Source organism: Nansenia antarctica (assembly GCF_963989245.1).
Source record: "Nansenia antarctica genome assembly, chromosome: 7".
NCBI lineage: Eukaryota > Metazoa > Chordata > Actinopteri > Argentiniformes > Microstomatidae > Nansenia > Nansenia antarctica.
The window spans coordinates 54481509-54493009 of NC_137677.1; the positions used below are offsets into that span (position 1 = coordinate 54481509).

General features: G+C 39.6%; 1 protein-coding gene across 1 annotated transcript; it reads left to right on the forward strand.

Moving 5' to 3' along the window:
• The first annotated feature begins 1573 nt into the window (after positions 1-1573).
• On the forward strand, positions 1574-10869 carry lnpa (limb and neural patterns a). The gene is made up of 13 exons (XM_080536155.1): positions 1574-1663; positions 2528-2628; positions 3276-3317; positions 4482-4669; positions 4787-4845; positions 4958-4998; positions 6247-6327; positions 6417-6468; positions 6557-6799; positions 7915-8020; positions 8247-8317; positions 8680-8841; positions 10653-10869. Exons 2-13 carry the CDS (start codon positions 2602-2604, stop codon positions 10841-10843), a joined length of 1263 nt encoding a protein of 420 aa, XP_080392281.1. The 5' UTR covers positions 1574-1663; positions 2528-2601; the 3' UTR covers positions 10844-10869.
• Positions 10870-11501: the final 632 nt, after the last annotated feature.

Below are 11501 nucleotides of genomic sequence, written 5' to 3' on the forward strand. Positions count from 1 at the left end.
GGCTCAAATCTGGATATTGGAGGCTCTGGAAACAAAGATGTAAAGCATAATATAAGTGCGGTGTGGCACACTGCAGTAACAATGCTGCAAATATTGTGATAGGAAAACTTGTTTAAATAACCCCTTACTTACACATCACACACTAATTCATAAAAGAGTTGTTAGCAGTGTGGAAAAATACATTAGGATGCATGCAACCCAGCTCTGAAGTATATGGAAGTGATTTAGAGCTTTATTATTTTGAGCTCAGTGCCACTTTTAATTGCCCTTAGATTGCCCTAATACCTAAACAACCCAAAATTGATTATTGGATTGGAGACATACAGCTGTTTATTCACCAACATTGGGTGTGAAACATCACTTCAAATTAAAATGTGGTAGGCCTACTCAATTTCAGGTGCATTTATTTTTTGGGATTAATTATCATACTGATATTGCTCAGAGACGTTTGAGTATAGGCCCTACATGTAGAATTGTGTTGAGCTTCCTTTTCTTGGAAAGTAGGACTATTAAACATCATGTATCAATGCAATTGAACGTAAGATCGGATAACCTAAAACTGTAACTAAATTGTTTTGGGTATTTGACAGACCGTTGTCAAAAGCCTTCATCTCACATTGCACCCTGAAAGAATGTCCAGTTCCCTCCAACTTCCCTGTCATATTATGAATTGCAGAGAGGTGCTGCCACGTGCCACACCTGTCCTGCATAGCTTGCAGTCAGCCCAGACTAGCAAAACACTGAAGTTGAATAAATAGCATTATACCTTCATGCTCTCCTGCCTGATCACAGTTCAATCAAATAAAAAATGACTCAAACAATGCAACATGCTTCAGTGATTTCTGTCCTAAATGTTTTGATTTTTGATTTTAACAACCAGTCCTATTAAGAATCCTTACATGTTAGAGAAATATTTGTATTGTTAACATGCTCACAAGGGCAACATGTTACAGGTTTGGTCAACATAGATGGTATTGCCTTCGAACACGTTACCAAATGTTAGGATATTTATAGCATAGCATAGAGTACAGCACAGTGTTTTATTTGTATAGTATAGTATAGTATAGTATAGTGGATAGTGTACATAGCCTTTATTTCCCTTCTTGTTTTTAGTATTTTTTCCCTAGCACCAGGGGAGCCCCCCCTCACAAATTTCGTTGTATGGTACCTGTACTGTATTAATTAATAACAATAAAGACCATTAATTCATTCATTCATTCATCCATCCATCCATCCATCCATCCATTCATTCATTCATTCATTTAAGAAGCTGGTCGTTTTGGCTACAGTATGCACTATGCAGACTGCAGGCTACAATTCCCGCGATGTTCTTTTAAAAGATGATCCTGGTCCATGGTCATGTGACGAAGCGAGCCAAAAGGCTTGAACTGTCACCGCAGATCTAGAACCAGCCTGTTAATCTCCAAACCTTTAGTATTACATTGTACGAGAGGACAACAACCGACTCTGGATCTGCGCTTAACCGTTCCAACAGAGCGAATGGAGAGTTCGCTCTGTTGGAACGGTTAAGCGCAGATCCAGAGTCGGTTGTTGTCTTCTGTGTTTCCACGTCAAAAAGTGGGCTGCTCCCCGTTCGCTGTCTGCACCAGGTACCTAGCCTAATTCTCCCCCATTGAACTCCGGAGTGTTAACAAACCGCAAGGTAAATTACCCCCAAAAGTGAGCAGTCTGTTTAATAAGCCGAAGACAATTGTTATGTACTTACTTCAACGCTTTATGTTAGGTTGTTTAGATACAGTTAGCTACATAGCTAAAGGCAACGTAAGCCACGGTTGCATAACTTCCAAGCTAGTTTGTTGTCTAGCTACATAAAGTTAGCTGTGCTTGGCTAGCGAGTAGCTTTATTTGCGTTCAACGCCTTGCAAGGTCATTATATGTATAGGTTACTAAGTCATCGAATCCTAATTCTGTCGATTATATTGACCTATATAGCTAGCTATGTATGTAGCAAGCTTCAACTAGCTAGCAGAATGTGTTGCTTTAATGTGCCTTGCCAATTCGTGCTTAAGTCCAGCCCCAGGACTCAAAGACTTGGAGTCTCCTCGGGCTATCTTATTCCATGCAATGCACAGAACAGCTATATAAGATATGCATATGAACACCTTCTCTTCTCTTTATGTTTATTGTAATTAAGCTGTAAATCCCAAATTCCATTTTATCAGAACCCTCTGGCAATGAAAAGCAGATATGTCAGGCTGCAGGGCTGATGTCATCGCGCAACATACATTTGCATCCTAGGCTAACTGGAATAGAACTGGATTGTCCAGTAGTACATTTACTTGTTAACACAGTCGAAAATAGCATAGTGCTGTCTGTTACTGTGACTTTGGATTGCTTGCTGCTTGTGAGACCATGCTAGAGCTTTTGGTAAGCACTTAATAATGATTAGTTCTAAGCTATCCCATGGTTAGGTTACATCACTTCCTACATATTTATAGCCTGTCTTTTAACAATGTCAATACTATATATGCAGACTGAGGCTAAACCAACTGTTTTCTGTCCACAGGTGGAAGAATTTTCCACTGAGGTATTGTGGAAATATAAAGGTTCCAAATAGACTGCCTTCACCAGGTCCTCATTATGGGGGCTCTAGTATCCCGATGGAGGGTATGTATTGCAGCAAAACCAGTTTCACCACACACACACACATGCACAATCAAGTTAGGTTGGGTGTTAGGCTAAATTAAACGGACAATTTAAAGACTAGTCGAGTCATAGTCTGCCATAGCTGTTTGGCTATAGCTTTGGCCCTATGGTATGTTTAGCCTAATGCCTTTCATGGTTTTCTTTGCGTGGGGAGAATGTATGGGTGATACTCGAGCTGTTTTTCATGTAGGCAAGTGCTCAAGGGATCTTACTTCAGTCACCATGTTGGAGCTCTGTTGAGTTAGTGCAACTGGTGCAAGCATGTTGATTTTGAAATACCACAGGCCTATAGGCTATACCATTAAAGAATACAGATGCATTGGATGTAGAAAAACTGTTTTTGACAGTTGTAATACCAGCAGATATGCAGGTGTCATATCCCAAAATATAGAGATATATAACAACTTTGTGCAAGTGTTTTTACATGGAGACATGATTTAGTCATTTTGGGGGGAAATGCACAATAACCTACAACATTCAGAGTAAGTGTAAAATTAGGTCTAACATATCTTTTTAAACAAACAACAACAACAAACTTAACTATCCCTTTAAAACTGTATTCCAAGATAATTGCCATTCTCTGCTTAATATTCTTTCTTTTTTGACAGACGAAACCATCCACTGTGGAGGTTTTGGAAGGAATAGATAAGGTAGGCATATGTGACTTTAGAATATAGCCTATTGTTGTGCTGCACCGTAATGACGTAAAGCTGTATCACAATGAAGTTGGTCAGTTACACTACACCCCTTCACGATCAAAACGGTGTTAATCTACAGAGTATTTGGATGTTGCTCTTAATTGACCTGGGCCCTATTCCTTGTAGCGCGATTAGAGATAATCCAGACTCATTTTGAGATTTCACGATCATTTCAGCTCGAGTTCCGTTCCATGAAAGTGGAACTGGTAGCGACCAGGTTTACGGTTTTGTTTGAGTAAGATGTGTGTTTCCAAACCGGACTTGGGTGAACATTGATGACACAAGCCTGGTTCTCATTCGAGGAATCACTTGAGGCTTGAATTCCAATCGACAGTTGCCTGAACGAGGCTTTCCTTTTACTCGCGAATATACTAATCAACGTACGTGGAATACCCCCCTGGTTGCTCTAGGCCTACAGCCTGTCTCAACCGTGGCTTAGTTTGAGATCATTCTAAGCAATGCTGAGTGAAAGACACGTTTACCAGAACCACTTTATCCAGTGACTGAGGCTAAGACACCATACTGTCCAGTGTCAACCAACTTGTATGTTTGGGGTGAGGTAGACGTTGAATTTCCCTATTTATAAAAGGAAAGAAAATTCTTGCACTCTTGTACGCATGTGCCCTGCACTCTTAACAGATTTAATTGAATGAATAAGCCTTTGACAAGATAACCAGAGGGTGTAGTCAGATGATTTTACCAAAATGTCTCCATGCTCAGAAGAAGAAAAGTTACTGTATAAACAGTTGGAAACTTTTGGGATTATAGAAAGAAAGTGAGGCTAATAGTCATTGGATCCATCCCTTCAGGCTACATCTGAACTGTCCCTTCTAAAGACCTCCTCATCACCTCACTTACCCCCCTGTACAGTTTACTATTGTGTACTATAAAAAAAACAAAAAACACCTGTCCTTCTAGCATTTTAACTGACCATGGTTTTGGCATAGATTACTATTTCTTATAATGACTGGTGGATAGACGATTCATTTACTTAGACAAATGTATTTGTCTAAGTACTGAATCGTAAGTGGCTTTGGATAAAAGCGCCTGCTAAATACCGTAAATGTAAATGGATTCATGTTCTATATTCATGGGCAATATCATTTGTTTTTACAGGATATACAGACTCTTGACGAATATACAGAAAAGTTTCAAAAGCAGTTGAAGATATGGGTGGGAAGATTGCTTTCTTACTCATTTCTTCTCTACCTGGTGACTTGCATAGTTGTGTATCTTTGGTACCTCCCTGAACGGACGGTTGGACGGCTTATCTTGGCCCTTCCGTTTTTTGTTTTTCCAGTATTGTAAGTATGCATTGTTTTTTAGGTTTCAATAGCTGCTTACGTAGCTAGTAATCTAATACTCTTATAGCATATGCGCTATTCAACCTGTTGCTGATGTTAGAATTGTCCTCTACACAGAGTGTGGTTCCTGCGAAAGATGCTGATCATTCTTTTTTCAAGAAGAACTGAAAAAAACAGTATGTTCCTTTGGAATTTGGTTTACCTCTGCATCATCATTTCTATGCATGACTATTTCATTTGTTAAATGTTCACATTCAAATAGTTTTTTTGTTGTTGTTTTTTTTTCAGATGAAAAATTAGAGGATCTTAAATCACAAAAAAGGAAAATAGTAAGTTGTATGAAAATGACTCTTTTTGGTATGATTGATGTTACAGTGAAGCTTACTGTCCCATTTCCCCCTACCAAAATGTGGGTGAACATATTTATTCTCCTCTAAAGATGTCACATGAAAGAGCTGATATGGTTGACATGTAATTTCTTTTGTGATCAAATTTTGATTAGTCACCTTTTCTAACACAAATACAAGAAAATGAAAACACACAAGAAACAACATAAACACACAATCATATACATATACTCAGGTTGACAAGTTGATCAAGAAGCCTTTTGAGGCATTTACATTTCTCACATTTTTGTGATGAATAACATGGAAAACTATGCTTGAGTTTTCATGCCTGATTTTGGTGTTATTGAGCTTTTACAGTATTTTGCAGCAAGATAATTGCTACTCCTAATAAATAATCTAAAATCAATGCAGACAGTGGTTAATTGGCACATAGACTGTACTTCGTAAAGCACTCGCCTAACGTGTCTTAAATTAATAGCGCTTGGTGCTAGGAGGAAATAAATCTGAGAAATTGCTTGTCATCTACTGTCATGTCTAATAACTTTCAATAATTATGGCTGATGGATTTTCACACTCCATTATCGAAGTAGTGCATGTAATTCTTCTTCTTATTATGTGTAAACAATTAGCAATATGTAGTATTTCCCTGAAATGAAGTAGCTGAATCAAAGTGGGAGATTATAACTATAGGCACGTATTCTCAACTTTTAACATTGCGATGTTAGACTGCCTGGCTTTCCTTTGGCTTTTATATACAGTACTTGTGATAGACTGTCTCACAAGAAACAAGAGTTAAAGAGACGCCTAGTTCAGAATGTTTTGGAATTCTAATTGATAAAACGAGTTCACATAGTCAGATGCGTGATCCTTTGGGCAGTTCAATATTTAATCACTTAATTGTGTAATTTGCTCTTCTAATTTGATTAATGATGATTATGGAACTCAAGACAATCTGTATCATCAATGTCCTCATACCTCTATTGGATTCTATCAGAATTGTATGTGTAGTAGAATGATAACATGATGTCATATTGACCTGATTATCTGACAATTAGTCAAACATATTAAGTGATTGTAATGAAAACCTGATCACACATGGGAATCAATTAGAAGGGCAGTATTTTTTACTTGACTAATACCCATATTCTGCTGATGAAGTATCCCTCAATAGAATATTTGATAAACCTGACCTTGTTGTGTGTTTGAATTGTTACTGCTCTTCTTTTACAGCTTGAAGAGGTGATGGAGACTGAGACTTATAAAACTGCAAAAATGATTCTGGAGAGATTTGATCCTGATTCAAATAAAAAGGTGAGTACTCCATTTGCCCATGAACTCGCCAATTGCTTGAATGTTGAAGTTGTTAACTCCCTTCATCTCGTCTCATAATTTGAACGAAGGAACTGGAACACGCTCCAGTTGGACCGCCAATGACTCCAAAACCAGGCCAAGGTAAGGTAATTGGATAATAAATATATTTATTATAGTTTGTTTTATGGAGTTTTGATAAACATAATCTCTTCCATGTTCCCTCTATTAGAACTTCGTCAGCGGAACGTCATGCCGCAGTTTGTGAATCCTGTGAGCCCCTCCGCCGCCCGCCCTCCGAATCCTGTGAGCCCCTCCGCCGCCCGCCCTCCCCTCGCCCCGGGGGCCACCCACTCAGGGCCGCTCCCCCATTCGGCTCCAGGCAGACCCCCAGAGAGGAACCTGTCTGCTATAGCTGCTCAGCAGAGCCTGATGAGGAGGCCCATGACCTCTGGCACACCTGTTCCAGGAGTGGGTGAGTTACCTGCACACAGGGGGACCACATCATAATGTGGTCGATTAAGGTGATTTACCCACCCCTGTCCCACAGTCTCTCCAGTCCTTCGAGGCTAAAAGTGTATTTTGGCAGATATGAACGTTTGTTTTACAGATGGTGGTTATGGCCAATTAAGTGTAGTATTTGAATCCATTATGGTTGGGATTGTAGTAAAACAAACCAAAGGTCAACCTACTGGGAGGAGGATGTAATGGTTAACTTAGATGATGAGTGTGAAATTAACCTGAAATTCACTACTGTCTTTGTAGAATGGATTTTGTCCTATGTTTATGTTATTTTGTAGTGTTTTCGATTTCAAAATAATTATCACAACCAAGCTTAGGCCAAGGGAAGATGATGATATCCACACAAGCAGATGTAGAATGTCAGTGAATAGTTGCTATGTAAATGGGAGTAGACATAAAGGCTGAACTATGTACAGTGCACTTCATAGGAAATGCAAGAATGAGTGCAAACAGTTAAAAGAGGCAACATTCTGTAATTGCCATGTGGAATGCCAACTGTGAGGTGCATAAGAACCAAGATGATTTTAACTGTGATTAATTATGTAGGCCCACATTTGTTCTCTGGGCATTTGTACTGAAATCTTACTAAGTGTCTCTCTCTAATGCCAGGTAAAATTACCTTTGGCATGGGCACACCTCGTAAATGTTTTATATGGCTTGATACTATCAGGTACCTTTTTCGAAAATTGAAAGTGAAAAGCAATTTGATACAAAGAGTCACCACAGAGTTTCCATATGTTGGTAAATTAATAAGCAGCAGGATGCTGAGACTTTGCCAAGTCTCACAGAAATGACCAGTCATCTTCCTATGATTGCTCTTGATGTTAGATTATATTAATTACCACTCAGCAACACAGCAGGGACTCTGTTGCACGTGCTTTGCAAGTGAGATGCATTTCCATTATTAAAAACCTGTCCTCAAAAACATTTATCATAGCTTCTGCGTCTAACTGTGGATTTCTGTCTTGCTGTTTTTATGAAGCGTCTCCAGCCCAGTGTGTGATGATTTGTATTCAAGACAACAGGCAGTATGTGTAGCTAATGTACATGTGTGTTGTGCTATAACAGGAATGCAGCCCCCAGGCACCCCCCTCGCCAGACCTATTCTCCCCCGGGACAGAGGCGCTGTCGACAGGGTCATTGAGTACCTTGTTGGCGATGGCCCTCAGAATAGGTAAAGTAGCCTCTTCTTGTCAGGGATGTCCCCTAAATATTAGCTTTTGAAATAAACACGTTGTCTAATTTCAACATGCAGTACATATTTAGTTAAGTAATTCAAAGTAGTAATGCATTGTTATTTATAGTCATTCTCTATTCCTAGCTAAATACTGTAACAACAAAATGGTCTTCTGTAAGTCCTTGCATGCATTCTTAACCAGATTGTTCTTTGCTCTCTCTAGATATGCCCTTATATGCCAGCAGTGCCTCTCCCATAACGGCATGGCATTAAAAGAGGAATTTGAATATGTTGGTAAGATTTAGAGAAACACAACTCTCTCTGTCAGTCTCCATCAAACACTACGCCTTCATTTGCCCTCTAGCATTTGGCAGCCCAGTATATCATCAGGCTCTTAAAAGCCTCTGCCACTACCGGCCTCTGTAAGCAAAAAGAGTGCATCTAGATTGAATATGCAAACTAGTGCTACCCATCGATCTGATGCGTTTATGCTTTCTTTTTTTTTCTTTTTTTTAATGCCATTTTCTTTTTTTCTACAGAGTAGAAGTACAGTATCATTGGTTTCATTTTCATATATATCTCATGTCTACATGAATATGACAATTATTTAGATGACAGTGCACTATGAACATGGTGTTTTATGTGTCTCATTTCAGCTTTCAGATGTGCATATTGTTATTTCCGGAACCCTGCGAGAAAGACCAGAGCCCAGGCCCCCCGACTCCCTGATTTCAGTGCTGAGAGCAGGATGTCAGCTGAAGCACCCATGTCACCATCTGCCCCTGCCCCTGGTGCTGAAGATGTCCCTCCTGTTACAAGTACAGTGGCAAGAAAATGTAAGTGAACCCTGCATGTGTATAAATGTATATTCAAATATGGTCTGATCTTCATCTAAGTTACAATAATGAACAAACACAATCTGTTTTAACTAATAACACACAAATTATTGTATTGTTCTTATCCATATTGAATACATCATTCAAACACAGTGTAGGTTGGAAAAAGTATGTGAACCCCTAGGCTAATGACTTCTACAAAAGCTAATTGGAGGCGGGAGTTAGAGTCCAATATGTGAAACAAGATCAGAGGTGTGGGTTAGAGATACTTTGACTTATAAAAAACAAATTTTTGTGTTTGCTATTCACAAGAAGCATCTGCTGATGTGAGCTATGCCTCGCAATAGAGCTGGAAAGGGTTACTAAGTAATCTCAAAGAGTTTAGGTGTTCATCAGTCCACAGTTAGACAACTTATATGTGTCTATAAATGGAGACGATTTAGTACTGTGGCTACTCCCCCTAGAAGTGGCCGCCCAGCCGAGATGACTGCGAAGGCACAACGCAGAATGCTCAATGAGGTAAAAAAAGAACCCTAGAGTAACAGCTAAAGGCTTGAAGGAATCCTTGGAACTGACTAACATCTCTGTTAATGTGTCCACCATACGTAAAACATTGAACAGGCATGGTGTCCATGGCAGGACACCACGGAGGAAGGTGCTGCTCCCCAAAAAGACCATTGCTGCGCACCTGAAGTTTTCCAAAGAGCACCGTTACACTCTACAACGCTACTGGGAACATTTTTTGTGGACTGATGAAACTGAGGTTGAATTGTTCGGGAAGAACACGCAGCACTGCGTATGGCGTAAAAAGGGCACTGCATACCAACATGAAAACATCATCCCAATAGTGAAGTATGGTGGAGGGAGCATCATGATTTGGGGCTGCTTTGCTGCCTCGGGGCCTGGACAGTTTGCCATCATTGAGAGGAAAATAAATTCCCATGTTTATCCTACAGGATAACGTCAGGTTGGCTGTCTGCTAGCTGAAGCTCAGTAGAAGTTGGGTGCAGCAGAACAATGACCCTAAACATTGAAATAAATCTACTACAGAATGGTTTAAAAAAAAAAAATCCACCTTTTGGAGTGGCCCAGTCAGAGCCCAGACCTTAACCCAATAGAGATGCTGTGGAATGACCTCAAGAGAGCCGTTCACATCAGACATCCTAAGAATATGGCTGAGCTGAAGCAGTTCTGTAAGGAAGAATGGTCCAAAAGTCCTCCTGAACATGGTGCAGGTCTGATCCGCAGTTACTGGAAGCACTTGCTTGAGGTTATTGCTGCCAAAGGAGGTTCGACCAGTTACTAAATCCAAGGGTTCACTTACCTTTTCCACTAGCACTGTGAATGGTCAATGGATGTGTTCAATAAAGACATGAAAGATTATAATTCTTTGTGTGTTATTAGCTTAGGCACATTGTGTTTGTCTATACATGTGACTTAGATGATGATCAGACCACGTTTTATGACAAATTAATGTAGAAAACCAGGTAATTCCAAAGGGTTCACATCGTTTTTCAATCCAAACCAAATTTAGACAATCAAGATTCTTCTCGCGGGTTCATTCTGGAAATCAAGAAACTCCTGAATACTGCTATTTAATCCTTGTTTTTAGTTGCTCTGAAAGCTAGATGTATCTCTTTGAAGAAAGGTTTCAGTTAAAATATTGGCCAGGACGTCTCTGTGGATAATGTTGAGCTAAAAGAGCAATGGGGGAGATTCACATCAATGTTCTCATTGCTTATGGAATTTTGTTGAACGTCTGTAAAACCTGGTATTGATCCTCTCGCCTTCAGTGGAGACCAAGGAGGATGCCCCCCATGCTGAAGAGGACACCCCAGGGACAGAGATGCCGATCACAGAGAGCAGCCCCAACACAGATGAGCCAGGAACCCCAGAAACCCCTGAATCACAGGATATCCCCTCTGAGAAGTCGGACGGGGAGCAGGACGGGGAGCAGGACGTGTCGGCCATGGAGGTGGAATAGAGAATGTGTTTTCAACACGTGAATTCATGCTGGAGCTTCATCTTTTCTTTTCTTTTACTTTTTTTTTGTTTTTTTTATAATGCTAGAAGAATAACATCAATGTTGTGAGTAAGAATAATGGTATTACAGGCCAATGGTTAGCTTTTTGCTAACAAGTAAAGGGATGTATGTGATAGAAATACTGTAGCAACAAGAATGCATTTAAAGATAGTGATAATAATTATGATAGTCAACAGCCAAAACAACCCTCTGATTTGTTTGTTTACATGTCCACATTAGGACTTCTGTACAGGAAGCAAGAACAGATTAATTTTAGCTAAACTGCTTGAGTGAATGCACATCAGTAGATGTAAACCTTTTTTAGTGTTGTTTTTGCATAAGCAGCGAAGTCATTTGCCACATTATCACTGTATTTTTCTTTTGGCTGGTTTCCTCACTGAATGTCTATTATATCCATGTTGTATACAGTTATGCAAAAGTAAACTGTCTGCTGTGTTATGAAATATTTATATTTGTAGGAAATGATCATATTTATAGAGACCTTCTATGATACAGTGCCTTTTATAACAGTATTGAATAGGTTTTTGGTACTCCAAGCACATGTTTACACAGTAATGGAACCGTCATAGGAGTTCTGACTTATATTTATTGATGAAAA